The sequence below is a fragment of the Aptenodytes forsteri genome, unplaced genomic scaffold (genome assembly GCF_000699145.1).
Source record: "Aptenodytes forsteri isolate BGI_AS27 unplaced genomic scaffold, ASM69914v1 Scaffold398, whole genome shotgun sequence".
NCBI lineage: Eukaryota > Metazoa > Chordata > Aves > Sphenisciformes > Spheniscidae > Aptenodytes > Aptenodytes forsteri.
In genome coordinates, this window is record NW_008794545.1 from 1,652,533 (window position 1) to 1,668,678 (window position 16,146).

Consider the following 16,146-nt stretch of genomic DNA (forward strand, 5'->3'; position numbering starts at 1 on the left):
GTTGGACTCGATGATCTTAGAGGTCTTTTCCAACCTCAATGATTCTATGATTCTATTCTATGATTCTAATATTTTTTGTTATTAAAAGCATTTTAAATATGCCACCAATACTTTAACAAAATGTTTCATTTTCCAAAAGCTAAAGTGAAAGTAAAAGGTTAAAACTGAAAAAGCATCAAAAAGAAGCAGTTTCTATGGCGGTGGGAGCCTCATGTTAAGGGTGAGGAAAAAAACCAGTGGCTTATAGTAACTTAGAGCAACTTGTAGTTACTTATTGCATGATACACTAAGAACATGTTGGACAGCAGTCACCTTCAGGCAAGGACAAAATGTTCATCATTGACTGATAGGAGATCAGGGTGACAGCTCATAGGAGAAGTTACATAAAAATCACCTATTATTACCAATTACAAATAAAACAATTTTGTATCTAAGGGATATAATTTTAAAACAGGAAAAGCACACAGTCCATGTAGTACCTCTCTGTTTCTCAGTGGAAGTGTGTTTCTCAATGTGATTGCTGACTGCTTTTACAGCATCGAAGTTTTTGTTCTTTTTCAAGATATCTATGACATATCTTGACCGTGCATCTGGAACAGTGGGATCAACCCCGTAATCCAGGAGCATGATCACATCTTCTGTTTGGCCTAAAACATTAAATGAATAAACATTAGAGGAAGAATAATTCTCATTATTCAGGGGTTTTGTTCTGTTTTCCTTTGTATTTTTAATTTCCTGGCACAATTTCTAGCATAATTTTAATTTAAAAAACAAAAACCTGAATTTTTCCAGTGTCATAAGAATGAGGTATCATTAGGTATTTTTCCCCAAAAGAAACCCCTTCAAAAAAATTAAAACTCTATCTTCATTATTATTAATCAGGAAATGGGAGCACAGAAACACAAAGTGACGAGGTGCCTCAAGCACCTCACAGGCCAGAGGCAGTACGTGGAATTCACCTCCTCCCTTATGCCCCAACCCTGTTCTCCAGGCTCTAGGCAAACTGCTCTGTACATAAAGAAAAAAACTAAGGGATTTGGCTACTGTTTGGAAGGTGACTCAATAAACCAGAATATTTCACATATTCGGGCATGAATATACACAGCTAGGCACTGAGTTTCTTTCCTATGCAACATAAAACACGATCTTCTTGGTAACAAGCCTTGTAACAAAGATACCTAGTTTGACTAACGATAGGTACCATTGCTTTCAACAGAAACTACTATCCTCTATAGCATTTCACCAGTATTACAGATCACACATAAACACAATAAATATAATGGTGATTTAAAGCCGTGACACAGTATCTAATATTCTGGAAGATGACATGCTCCCTTCTTAGTATGTCACAATGCACTACCAGGGGAAACTTTACAGCCTTGCAAGCAGCTGCCTGTACTCCTCTTGCCTCAAAGAGGCACATTTGCTATAAGCCATGCCCTCAGAACAGCTGGGAGAGTGCAGGAGCACCAAACCACCAAGTCACGCAGGAGAAGACTGAGCAACGGTGAGCAAATAAGTGTTAGACCACCACGCTTCCCCCAGGCGCACCACCATAGCACACAGCTTCTGTTACTGCATGTGCCAAAGGCAAAACCTAGATGAGGAAAAAATGATGCAGGCTAACACAAATGTCTTGCTTTGTTTGTCTAAGCCTTACTGTTCAAGCTATTTTAGGGATTATTTATTGTTAACAGATGGGTACAAGGGTTTATTTTTATATATATATTTATAAATATACTCTCTATATAATATATATACTATATAAATATAAATAAATAAACTTTATTAAATAAATATATAAAAATACATACTCTATAGATAATATACACACTATATAAATATAAACTTAAATACATATAAAATATATACTCTGTATAATATCTATACTATATAAATGTAATTATAAATAAATAAACTTTATTTAAGATAGATAGATAGATAGATAGATAGATATACAGTCTCTTCTGGAAATGCGAGAGTCATTTAGCAACAGATGGAACTGCTGCAAATTACATGTTACACCTTTCCAGAAAATGAAATTATTTAGATATGGGTTGTGCGCATTTCATTCGTACTGTTAACGAGAGCCACCAGAATGTCATCGCATTTAATGACCTAAAAGTCTGTTGTTACCTTGGCACTGATGCTTATTTCCTGTTGCCACCTAGTGGGCAGAGTAAGAAATACAAGAAAAAAAGCCAGGCCAAGTTAACACGAAAGAAATCCCACAGAAAACGTGAAGGAAAGCATTTCATTTTCCTCCTCTGACTTACACTGCTACTTAGGTTCTAAATCTTCACCTATTTAAAAGAATAGGATAGGTTTCCAGGTGGTCTAATATGATTTTAAGGCACATCAAACTTTAAAAGGTACCTTCTATGATTCTAAAAACTGAAGCATACTTGTGGGAAAATTATAACCAGTCAAACCAAAGAGCAAAGAGAATGGTCACAAATCAGGTATACAATTTTAAAAGGGAATTGTTGAAATGTTTAAATATTAGTTACCATTACAAAGTCTACATTCAGATAACAGAACTTTCTCATTTTCTTCCTTAGCATGAAATAGTAAACAACGGGGTCTGAAATTTTCTTCCAATATGCATTTTTCCATATGAAAACAAAATACCACACACACACAAAAAAGAATTGTATTTACTGCGTTTCTGGGAATATTCACTGGAAGATGCCACAATATGCAGGAGAGTGCATCCATCTCTGTCTTGCTCGTTGATCCTATCCTTCAAGTCTGGCCTCTGAGTCAGTAACCACCTGAAGAGATGGTTCTTTCCTGAAATGATCAAAAAGCCCACTTGTTATAAATGGTAAACAGAGATACAGCAGAAACAGATCCTGTTTTTTTCCCCTATGGAGTGGCAAGATGCATCTGTATGAAACCTTTTCTCAAACACGGGGAGTAGGAGAGGGAAGAAATACGTAAACGAAATCATGGCAAAAGCCAGCTGCAATGTGGGAGACATGATGCTATGTTCTCGCTGACTCGCAGCATGCGCAACTCTGACGTTGACTCACGACTCTTTAGCATGTATAGAAACTGTTGCTCCAGACTGAGGTTGCAGGAAAAAAATACTGTATTTTCTTCAAAGCTGATATATTCAGGTTCTGAAAGACCCACATCAATCACACTTTCGCTTCAAACCGCGAAAGAGAACAACCACATTAGTGGTTGTACCACTGGTACAACCATTGTACCACTGGTTTGTACCAGTGTCAGGCAGAGGTGATCAAAGAGAGTGTTTACAACATTTTTAAAATAGTGCCTTATTGGCACATGCAAGGTTATACCTAGATGATCTGATTTTATTAGTTTAAAAAAAAAAAAATCTAAAAAACCTCTAGCTGTCAGTTCTCTGATGAAGGCCACCAGTGTTTTATTTTAGCTGCGGATGTCACTCACTTGCTTTGATACACAGTCTGATAACAGCATGAAGCAGATACACTCCAATGGTTTCAACTTTCGCCCCGATGGAAATTAGCCACTTGACTAACTCCGCTACTTCTTGCATCTTCTCACCATGCCCATACAACTCAGAAGTCTGATAACAAAGAGAACAATTACAACACATTATTTTACATACACAAAAGGCATTTCTTTTTTAATCCTATTTTCATGGGTTTTATGACAAGAATCAGTGGAACAATAACAATCAAGTCATATCCACTATAAAATGAAACATTTACTATACATGTAACAATTCCAGTAGAAGCTCAAAACAAATACTTTTGTCCTATGAAATGCTCATGAATTTTAAAAAGAATCTTGTTCTGCTCTGAAGAGCACTGAACCTGAAGTCTGTTTTATAATACATACTTCTGTATTTCTTCTCTGCAATTGACTGCAACTTTCTGCCTTACATTTGTCTATTAAATGTTACTGTATCTCAGTGCAAATACTGCTGTAACTGGATATTGTGCCTTTGAAGCTTGGATGAGGCAGCTTATGCAGACAGTTACCCCAAAGCAAGAAAAGGCTGGAGAAATACTTGAAATTGGGAAAAGGGAGTTAGAGATTGGGGGAAGGAGGTTTAGGGAACTCGGGTAACCAGTCCTTTTACAGCTCAGGAACCTTGTGGATGGAGAGCAGGACAAAGCCCAGCTCAGGAAGCATCTGGTGTTATTAAGACAACAATGATAATATGACTGCTCACGCAAAGAAAAGCTGTTAAGCCTTAGGAGACAGATTTTTAGCCAGATAAATTCCTAGAAGGTGATCTCATAAAAGTATGGAATTTACAGGGAAGTTTACAGACCAAGATTGAAAGCACACAGCCTGAGCAGAAGGCGGCTGAACTGAAAAAGGATGTTCCAGCAAAGACTTAATGAACATGAAGCACAGTCTACAAGGGGTACAGCAATATGGGGAACTCTGGAGGTGGGCAGAGGAAGCTCAGACAGAAATTGAGACAATATGCCAGAAGGATCAGGACATGAGGGGGTGCTCGGAAACAGTGTTCAGACATAATTTCTCCATTTGTGCCAGTCATCTTTTTAAATAGCAGTCTTCACACATGCTTCCAACATCCACAAATACATCTTTTTTTCTAACATCTCATGCCAAATTTTGACTGGCAAGAATTACTGTTTGTGCACAGTTACAAAATCAAAATACAACAAATTACAGGGAGTATGTAGTGTCAGCAGGGAAAGTTTGAGCTGTCAGAAAGCCACATTTTCTAATTTTTGCAAAAGAGAAGCAGTTCTTAGGGATCTTTCATCTTGATTTTTTCAGTCTTCCACATGTACAACAAAGCCACTAGAATAGCTAAGACTGGTGGGGCCAATTCAGCAACTAATGACATTTTGTAAAGGCAACCCACTTTTATCCTCCTCTCTCAATGAGGCACTTTGATTTGCTTGCCTAGGAAGCAAGGTTTTTTGCTAAGACACCCTACATGTGTCCTCTACTGCACTGCCATGCTTTACTGTCAGTGTGAGGAGCATGTTCACCCCTTGCAGGACTGCTTTGCTGCTATGCCCCAGGCCAGGCTGCTGCTAAGAGCTGTAAACCACAGCAGCGGCAGTGGGCACCTTTGCTTGGGAGCTGCTTTAATCGGAGGCTCTCATGCCTTGTCCGCACCACAGCTAGGCTGCTCTAGCACCACAGCCCTGCTGCTGCCAGGCCATGGACCCGGCTGTTCCAGGACCGAACCCTGACCCACCCTCCCTTCCCTCAAAAAACTGAGCAAACACACGAGGGATGATGACGGGTAGCATGAAGTCCCATATGGCCTACTCCGCTGGCACTAACACAGCATACCTGCCTAATGATAGCTAACCAAGGCATGCTTGCATATATTCATGCACTAATTCTTCTGCTATCACTATAAACAAGCCTATGAATAGATGTTGATTTATTTCCTTTGCGTTACCCTTTTTTTTCAGAATTACTCCCACTCACTCTGTCAGGCACCTAACTGAAATACACTTACGGAAAAAGCCCCAACTTGAAATTATTATGACAAAAGTACCACAAGCGCTGTAACAGCCACATGGCAAATTCTGGCATATTCCATCAATATGCCCTAAACTGTTAATTTGCCAGCCAGTAAATGCCAAGCAAATGTACTGTGTAGCCTACAGTTAACATCTAAAGCTTCCGTCAGGAAAACCACAGTGCTGTAAGAAATGTAGTATACTTCAGCATAAAGCGTAATGGAATTTCTCAATGAGTGTGTAACCGTATCTTTTAAAAGTAGGTTACATACAGCAGAACTATAGTTAATTAACTCATACACACAAAGAAATGGAAGAATAAAACAAAAAAATGCATACGGAGAAGAATTTTTTTAATGGTCCATAAGAAATGCTTTACTTAACTGCAATTGAAACAGGCTGGGCATCCACTGTGTGGTAACAGACACATACACTGTGAGATGCCTTTAGAAAGTTGGCATGTTACTGCTACGGACACCGGCTGTTCCTGAGTGGCAGAGCTAGTCAAGTCCCAGCAGCTCCTGGCTCACAGTCGGCCTCCAGCTACACCCTGGTTCGCAAGGGGCCAGAAGCAATGGCTGCACACCCCTTAATGCATTCAAAGCGTTTTGGCGGGATACCATGCACAAAAGCAGGGGCAAGCAGCAGCGAGCCCTACAAGGCCACCTAGCTCACACAGCGATGTGGGCAGAGCCTCTGGGGTGTACCAGCATGCACGGCACGGCACATGCACCAGGCAGGCACAGCCATCCAGCAGCAGTCAAAGTATGCATGAGCATGGCAGTTTATGACAGCTGCAAGATTTTATTTTATCCTGCCAGCATGGAAAGCTTTGGAAGTTCTCAAATGCTGCAGAACATGAGGAATCACAAGATAGAGAAAAGACCAAGTTTCAGAAGAGCAACATAAAGATCAAATTCTGTTGTCTTCAAATGTCATCATCTCAGTGAAAGGCATTAGGAATTGTGGCTACTTGGTCTACGACTACATGTTTCCATCTTGCCAAAATCCTCTAAGTCATCTGTAAAGTGTCAAAGCCTTTGAGGAGAAAGTTTAGCAGGTGCTGCCTAGGTATAAAGCAATCTACCAAAATTTGGGGCGTTGAGGGAAGGGAAAATTCCAACACTGCACCCAGCTGAACTCCCTGTAATCACATTTGGCATCATGAAGCAGTCCAGAGACAGGCTAGCAAAAGTATAATAATACCCTATCCCAAGGATATCATAAATTGTTCTGGTTGGAAAACATATCCAACTTAACTGATGTTAGACATTTTTCAGCATTAAATTCTCAGGTTCCAAGCATGACATGAATAGCTTGCTGTACTTGAGAGGAAGATGATTTCTTTTGACCAAATTAAAGGAAACATTAAATTACATACAGAAGTTACACAAATTAAGGATTTTTTAATGTTCAAATGAAAAGGGACAAAATAGATGATTTAATATAATCAAAGTCCATGTATTATTTTCCATTTTATTTTTCTTTGATCTGTTTTAGCGTTGCACACAAGATGGAAAATCTCTCACTGAAGTGAACTGGAATAAAAGAAATAGACACAAGAAAAAAAAAAAGATGCTACTTTACCTCAAAGAGATTCTTCAGTGATAACTGGTTGACTCTGAGATTGGTGGGCAACTCTTTCTTCTCGGACAACAACAACAGACAAGACTGGAAAAAAAAATGTTAGTGATCTTATAAGCATACTTAGAAACTTTGTTTTTCACGGCCTCATCAGATCTTGTAGGAAAGCAAATGAAGGCTAACAACATTTCAGATCTTTTTTTAAGATTGTAACAGATTACTGAATCTTCCTTTCCATTTATCAACTGAACTAATGTAATATACAGTGGACTGTGGGAAGCTATGATCGATGAAAGTTTCCTCAGAAATAAAAACCATGTAGAAAGGTCAGGCCCCAGGGAGTCTCTCCAATACACCTTGGAAGTGACCCTTCGCTTTAGGAATGGACCTTTACATTCATGGGGATAAGACTCCCCAGCTACACCAACATCCTGAGCAGAAAGCAAGAAATGCATACTGTATCTTCTTCCGTTTTCTCAGTTTCCCTAAAAACTTTACCTTCTCCTTGAAAACCCACCTAGCTTCACCAGAGGATAAGGGAAGAACTACGGATGTCATCTACCTGGACTTCTATAAGGCCTTTGATACAGTCCCCCACAACATTCTTAGCTCTAAAGTGTAGAGATATGGGTTTGATGGATGGCTTGTTGGAGAGATGAGGAATTGTCTGGATGGCTGCATCCAAAGAGTTATAGTCAATGGCTCAGTGTCCAAGTGGAAACCAGTAACGAGTGGTGTCCCTCAAGGGTCAGTACCGGGACCAGTACTGTTTAAGATCTTCATCAACAACATAGTGGGATAGCATGGTGCAACTCAATCATTCAGCAAGTTTGCAGATGGCACCATGCCGAGTGGTGCAGTTGATACACTTGAGGGAAGGGATGCCATCCAGAGGGATCTTGACAGGCTTGAGGAGCGGGCCCATGCAAACCTCATGAAGTTCAACAAGGCCAAGTGCAAGGTCCTGCACCTGGGTCAGGGCAATCCCCAGTATCAATACAGGCTGGGGGATGAAGGGATTGAGAGCAGCCCTGTGGAAAAGGACTTAGGGATACTGGTGGATGAAAAATGGGATATGAGCCGGCAATGTGCGCTTCCAGCCCAGAAAGCCAACCGCACCCTGGGCTGCCTAAAAAGAAGTGTGGCCAGCAGGTCGAGGGAGGTGACTCTCCCCCTCTACTCTGCTCTGGTGAGACCCCACCTGGAGTACTGTGTCCAGCTCTGGAGCCCTCAGAGAGTTGGGGTTGTTCAGCCTGGAGGAGAAGGCTCCAGGGAGACCTTATTGCAGCCTTTCAATATATAAAGGGGGCCTATAAGAAAGACTTTTTAACAAGGCATGTAGTGACAGGACAAGGGGCAATGGTTTTAACCTGAAAGAGGGTACGTTTAAATTGGACATAAGGAAGAAATTTTTTACGATACAGGTGGTGATACACTGGAACAGGTTGCCCAGAGAAGATGTGGATGCCCCATCATTGGAAGTGTTCAAGGTCAGGCTGGATGGGGCTTTAAGCAACCTGATCCAGTGAAAGATGTCCCTGCCCACGGCAGGGGGGTTGGATGCGGAATGTAGGGTTGTGGTCAGTCCATAGCAGTCCCTCTCTGTCGCTCCCTCCTCCTTATGCTTCTCCCCTGCTCCAGCGTGGGTCCTCCATGGGCTGCGGTTCCTGTCAGGAGCCTGCTCCTGCATGGTCTCTCCACAGGCCGCAAGGGAACCCCTGCTCCACGCCTGGAACACCTCCTCCCCCTCCTTCCTCTCCTTCTCTAACCCTGGTGCTCACAGGGCTGTTTCTCACTTTTTCCCCCTCACTCTGCCAGGCAGCATTTTGTCCTTTCTTAAACATGCTTTCCTCCAGGGGCCACCCTCTTGGCTGAGGGGCTCAGCTGTGCCCTGCAGTGGGTCTGCTGGAACCGTCAGGAACCAGCCGTGTCTGGCACGGGGCAGCCCCAGCCTCTCCTCACAGAGGCCCCTGCAGCCCCCACTGCCAGCACCTCGCCACCGACACCCAAGTAATCACGACAATGATCAATTTTTTTATACAGTCACCACAGAAAAGAGGATTAAAATAATTTCAGGTGATTCACCTTCTGATTTTTCTAAATGATCTGGTTTTGTTTAATAACCACGGACTTCCACTGAGATGCTCCTTTATTTGTGGACAGCTTCAGAAGTTCAGCTTGCCATACAGAAGGAAAAGTAAAAGGGACCAAAAATAAACATGTATTCTTTCCCTCTGATTTCTTTCAAGAGTAATGACACCAGATGGCACCATAATTATAACAGAGACAACAGCAAGAGCAAGCGGGATTTCAAGTTCATTGTATCCCTTCGAGAAATGAATTTCAGAAATTATTTATCACTAAAAGTATTTTTCACGTCTTAAAAATCAAGACGTTTGAAGTAGGGAACAATAAATCTCCATTGTTTTGGATTTTAAAGGTAACACGAGCTTACCCTGAAGAGGTAAGACATGAGCACCTACTGCGCAGCAGTACGTAACACAGCGACAGACTTACCCGCCACTTCCCTTTCTGGGCCAACCTTTCTATCACTGCTTGCCAAATCAGTGCATCAAACCCTGCGCTGAAAATATAATCATATGCAGGGGGAAAAGTTCGTGGAAAGACTCGTTCATCTGCAAGAATAAGCAATTGAGAAAACTATTTAGTATACACAGCACTTTTAAAGTTGGGGTCTTAACTAAATTACTTCATTGCACAGTGACAATTTAGCACCAATTAACACCCAGGAGAATGCCAAATGGGGGCTTAAATATCCCTGGCCACACAACTGATAGGGCACCTTGTTATCAGTGGCCAGTTTTCATTAAACAAGGGAAAAAAAAATTAATCCCTGCCCTCAAGAAACACCTCTAAGCCCCAAGATATTGTGAACCTTGTGGTGGTTCTTCCACTGGTGGGTGAGCCCAGCTACAGATGCTGCTAAAGCTAATCAAGGTCCTTAATATAGGGCTGCAAGTTCAAGTAAGTGCAGCAGGGGCACAACCCGAAATCTCCTGGCACGTCTGCAGGCCCCACCAGACAAAGCCTGTGGACTGGACAAAAAAGCAAGTAGAGGAGGAGAGACTGAGGAGAGGGCAGGGAGACATAGGGTGGACATAGCTCAAAAAAACCCACACACTGCCACAGAAAGGTCAAATTCCCTCTTTTCATTACTGCCCATTACTAGCTGAGGGAAAGTCCCCCACACTGGAATACACTGCACTGTAAACTCAAGTTTAAGCTGAGTATCTCCTAATTATTTTCAAATCTACCCAGCTAAAAGAAAAGCAGAGTGGTTTGGACAAAAAACACTAAAGCCTTAAGGGTCTGGAGCTCCAAATCTCCAACCTTGTTTCCCCTGACTCTGAATTTCGACCTTTTCCAACTATTCCACCTTTGACATGTTCTTGTGAGACAACACACTCCCCTGCACAGTGTTTTGGGATTGTTGGCATCTGCTGTACACAAACTGGACCAAGTTCACCACATCCTTTTGATTAGGCCACTCAACATATTCATAATCCTCAAACAGACCTGTGGCACTAAGGACCAAATGAATGATCTCATGAAGGACACCCTACCAAGGACTTGTGTTGTCATCACTACTGAAAGGCTCTTAGAAAAATTAAGCTCTTAATTTGAGTTTACCGTTGACACTTATGAAGATTCCTGCTATAAAATCAGCAACTTGAGTTTGATCTGCAGAAGCATTCAGGAGAATCAAACCTTTATGAAACATAGAAATCGCCTCATAAGAGTCTGATAAATTGATCAATGAGTGGCCAGCTCTATAATAAGCCTGAGAAAAAAACGGAGAACAAAAAAGACCATTGTTGGGAAAATATTCAGAGATCTTTACTACAAAACAAAATGTTATCATTTTTTCCTAAATTCTTTAATTATGCTACAAAAATGACATACAGTACTATTTATACAGCTTCTTACACACAGATCCAAAAAAAGTGCAATAAACATCCCTTGACATTCACAATATGCTGATGTCGTCACAGATACTATGGAAGTGTGATAAATCCAGGAATACAAAACTTGGAAAATAACTACAGGATGAAAGACATACTGTTAGCAACTATATTTTAACCTCCTCTGGACGGGATTTTTTTTTTTGTCACAAGGTCCAGAATATGTGTTTATGTCCCCATGTCACTGCACTTTGCAGTATTTACCACAATGCATATATTCTTCAGCCAATGGCACCTGAACATGTTTATATTCACCACTGAACGAGGTTGTACTGGCTCAGAGTCACAGTGGAGTCACTTTGTTCAAACCAGACAACTGGCAGGCTGCAATACAGCGCAAGCCGAATTGATATTTGCATGCAATTTTACCATATCTAAATCAAATACCTTCTACTAACGTCTCTGGGAGTCTGTAGTGGTTAGTCCAGAAGACTATTTATTGTACATAAAAGCCAATCCAAGTGTATGCCTCCCTATCATAAATACTGTACAACCGCTACTTATTCCTAACAGATGAGTATTTGAATCAATGTGTACTTAATCACAAGCGTATGTGGAGTGTGTTGTTCTGTCCACTGGAAATACAGTATGACCTTGATCACCACGTACTGTTCCCAGGAACTGTAGGCTTATTAACATGTAAAGAACATTAGGGCACACTGCTCAAGGGAGCCTTCAAAGCAAAGTCCCCATCCCAGACCTGACTCCTGTCAGTGACTGATGAAACTGTACCATGAGCCAGGCTCTGTAAGACCGCAAGTGAACACAGAGCTGGTGAACCTCACCGTGGACAGGATCTGCACAGCGTTCTGTGGCCTGACCAGAGACCTGGCTGGTGCTGCATCATCCCCATGTCTTCCAGCATCACAAAGGCACGTAAGATTTTATTACTTGCTATCACCTTGTCTAGGATATTAATAAAATAGTTATCTTCTTGAAAGTGTTGGTGCCTCTCTTGTTGGGACCCAGAAAGAACCAGCATCTCCTGGTGCAAAAGAGAGCTGCTTCATTTTATTAAAAGTACTATCACAGCAGTAATTCTGATGCTCATGTACAGCATCAGACACTGATTCTGGAATTTTATGCTGTATTTGCTTATCACACCTCAAAACCAAAACACAATAAAAAGCAGATATTGACACTTGTTTTAAAAAGTAAGGCATGCAAAAACTGCCAGCTTAAACATCTGAATACCTTAACATACTCCGGATCCCAGTGTAAGCTCTGGTAGGCTGAAAACACCGCTTCTCTCCATTTACCAAGATTGTACAAGGCAGTTGATTTGTTGCAGTGTAACACAGCTATGTCCCTGGAACACCTAAAAATATGTTTTTAGCATAACTGTTTATTTGCTTGAAAAAGGATGCATCGTACTTTATAGTTAGCAACAAGAAAAAAAAAGTCTACATATCACCCACCTAACAAAATTAGAGGTAAAAATGGAGTTGTAGAAAATAAAGATCATTTGAACATCAGCTATAAAATCTCTTAGTGACATCCTAAATGATACCCTAGTGATACCCTTAGTGATATCCTGGTCTCTTCTGAAGCAGAAAGCCAACCCACTGGACTAACGCAGTATGAGGATTTAGAAAGAGTTTAGACCATCTCGACACACCTAGATATGGCTCAGTGCAAGCCAGTGGCCAAGAACGGGAGAAAAGAGACACACGAATGGAAGCTGCTAGATGGAAAGAATGCTAAACACATTTTGATCATCAAAAAACAACCTAAACACGTTTCACTGTATCACCAGTTGATGAAGTCAACAGAATTAGCCACATTTACACCAGCTAAGAAACAAAGAAATGTATTTTAGAGAACAGAATATATTAAAGTATTTAAAGCATCTGCTGTATCCAAGAGATTTCTGGAAAGAGCTGCACACAAATTACAGGACTAAGTCCACCGGGTCCTGGGGAGCCTGGAAAGCCTGGCTTGCCTGCGCTCAAACAAATAGTATGTGCCACGGAGCTGCATCCTTCATCATATTCCTATCTACTAATTTACGCTCAAGAAAGTTGTTTCAACTGCACTGAATGCGTTCAGAGCACACTCTTGCATGCAAGCAAACCCTGAAGAGGCAACCTATGGCAAGGGGAAAGGAGATACTCAGGAGCAGATCCCTGTGGTATGACGAAGCCCCACTGCCTGCAAGGGGCAGGTGCTGGAGGCAGCCTGCTCGGCTCTGTCCTCGCTCGGTCCTACTCCCTGCATATGCTCCAGACTTATTTTACTACTTAGTCTAAATGGCTAATAGTCAAAATAAATGAATGGCTGGTGTTAAGTTAGGTTAACAGCAGTGTTAATACACGGTAGTAATGAATATTTAATAGTTAACATAATACTCAACTAGTTAATCATTAATAACATTAGCAACTGATGTTAACTGATGAAAGCACTTAAACATTTGGAAAAAAATACCCAAAGAACTCTTCTGCTGAAAAATTATTTTTTAACAAATCTGAGAATACTAAGAAAGACCAAATAACAAGAACAAAGTAACCTGTATGAATCATTTTACAGATAGGCAGATGACCCATGTAACAACAGGCCATAGACATGACCAGTACCTGGCAGAATCACAGCAAGATTAATCCACAGCATGTCAGCTAAGAAACAGAAGTAATTTAACAGAAACCAACACGGTTTGTGGAAAATTAATTTGAGCTTTAATTACACTAATTTATAATTGATGCTTATATAAAATATTGAGATTACAGTCACTAACTAATCTCTCACATATATGTCAGGAACAGCAATTCCTCTTTAATTATAAAACGGGTACACTAAAAAGAGTGACAAAAGATACAAGAAAACCAGGTGTCAGGGCAAGAAACACAGTTCTGAGTTAACTGTAGTACTGCACAAATTTCAGACTTGTCTTACAGTTTACATCTTGTAATTCAAGAATACTTACGGGACCCATTGCATTAAATAACCGAGCATATGTAGAGCTTGATCGTACTTTCTGATGGCCAAAGAGTAATTTCCATTTTTAAAATCCTGGTTCCCAGCTTGTCTCATAAGCTGTGCATATTCCATGGCATCCATGCTAATTAAGAGCAAAAAAAAATTAATCAAACAAAAGCATTTATTTATGAGACACTTCTTTCCCTAAAATCCACTTAAATTTTCACCTTAGCTTTTGCGTATTTGAAAAGGAGGACAAAAGAGCACATCGTTTTTGTTTGCCGCAGTTAGAATAGTAAAATATAACTCAGGTGATAGCCTCATCTTTGCTGTTGATGCCTCAACTTCCCATCTATTTTTTAATCAACCTCAGCTAACCAGATCTACCAGTGGTATGCATTTTTTTCAGTTTTTCTCCTCAAGTCTTAAACCGTATTTTTTAAATTAAGATTCCAAATTATTTAAATGTGCGCACACACACTAAATGCAGGAAGAAGTATCTGAGAGAACAGAGTTCATATGCTTAGGAAATACATGAAGCTATACATCTCAATTAATTAAACACAAAACTCATTTACTTTTTATTTATCTTTATGTCTTTTTTGTCCAGCCTCTCTGGCTAGATATTCAATAATCCAATGTATACAAAACCACACTGAAACTTGATTACTGCATGAAAATACTGTAACATAAGTATATTAATAGTTCATGAGGACCTTGAATCAGATTTAAAAGTTACTACAATGAATATAGCAAGCACCCAAGGAAAACAAAAGTTGAAACAGGCATCAACTGCAACCGACTGAAAAAATATTTCATCATTAAAATTGTAAAATCAGGTTCATTACATAAAACTACTCATATGGTCAAGCAGCTAGATAAAGGAAACAAACACAAGAGGAGAAACAGCTACATGTATGTTGAGAAACAGCACATCAAAATCACAGGCAAGAGAAAAATCCAATGCTAAAGCCTTGAGTAGAATCATTCTTCACATATGGATTTTATGATTAAAAGCCATTTCCATTACCTGCAAAAACCTGTAGGAATCTCACAAACCTTAGTACTATTAAATGAGATTAATTCACCAAAAAGGAATGCACAGATTTAGTTATTATCTGGGTATTAGCAGGCCTGGAACAAAACCAGCAACAATCTGTAACTTCACAACCTGCTAACATAATCTGCAAGGTCTCTTCACAACAGAGCAAACTAGATATTTTTAAGTATATGAACCTACAGACAAACCAAGAAATACTACCGACATATTTTCTCTATAGTACTCCTCATGATGAACCTGGAACGTTGAGAATGAGTACTGTATTGTGAACACAGAGGTATGAAGAGGCACGCTGCGGATGGCACTGCGCCTCCCTCGTTTCTCCAAGCGCAAGAGGCGCTCGGCAGGATGACATCTGCACTAAGCAGACAGGGGAGCAGCAGCCCACAACTCTGAAGAGGCAACAGCAGAAGAACCAGGTGCAACCGCAAAGCTCGGATCCAGACTGCTTCAGGCTTGTTGGGAAAAGGCCTGTCGGAAGCTGTGTCTTATTTAGTTAAACAAATAAACACTCTGTGATGATGTCTGCAATCCAAGCACCACCTCACTAATTCCAGGGAAGCACCAAGAACAGATGAAATTCCTGGCTATAAACTAAACTGAAGAAAAATAGGTCCCATCTACATGGGGGAGGTACAATGGCCAGTCACGCTAGAGGAGTAATTATGACATTTACCCTAGGCAAATTAAATCATCACTTCATTGAGCAATGTGCATACAGTATATGTTTTAACAATACTACTTATCCAGTCAGTAAATCAAGTGTACTTATAGCATAAACAGGACTTTTTTTATACTGCACGGTATGAGCACTATTGAGGCAAAGAAAAGGAAAAAAATAGAGCAACAGTGCAAAGAATAAAAAGCAAGTGCTAAAAGATGGCTCTGCCTCGTATTTTTGTAATTCTTTCAGCTTTCAACTTTTTAGCATCAGAAGGTTAGATAAATTATTTTCACCAAGAATAATACCGAAACAGTTCAACTACACAGGAGCTTCTTCATGTAGGAATACACACAAACCTGTGGTTTTCTAAATCATAGTTGAATTTCAAGCTTTTTCTTTTTTTTTAAGGTGGCTATGCTTCTACTTAGGGTGACATTTTTTACCCAGATGTCGTGGTTTAACCTCAGTCAGCAACTGAGCACCACA

The 16,146-nt window shown here is 40.4% G+C and overlaps 1 protein-coding gene across 1 annotated transcript in view; it reads right to left on the reverse strand.

Annotated features, from left to right (window-relative positions):
* TRANK1 (tetratricopeptide repeat and ankyrin repeat containing 1) overlaps positions 1-14,077 on the reverse strand; it is a 46,869-nt gene extending 32,792 nt beyond the window's left edge. Inside the window, exons 1-8 of the mRNA XM_009272426.2 lie at positions 13,944-14,077; positions 12,218-12,341; positions 10,692-10,842; positions 9,558-9,676; positions 7,044-7,127; positions 3,421-3,559; positions 2,662-2,793; positions 480-647 (exon numbers count right to left, since the gene is read on the reverse strand). Coding sequence (XP_009270701.1) covers positions 480-647; positions 2,662-2,793; positions 3,421-3,559; positions 7,044-7,127; positions 9,558-9,676; positions 10,692-10,842; positions 12,218-12,341; positions 13,944-14,077 — 1,051 coding nt within the window. The remainder of the gene's footprint in view (positions 1-479; positions 648-2,661; positions 2,794-3,420; positions 3,560-7,043; positions 7,128-9,557; positions 9,677-10,691; positions 10,843-12,217; positions 12,342-13,943) is intronic.
* Positions 14,078-16,146: the final 2,069 nt, after the last annotated feature.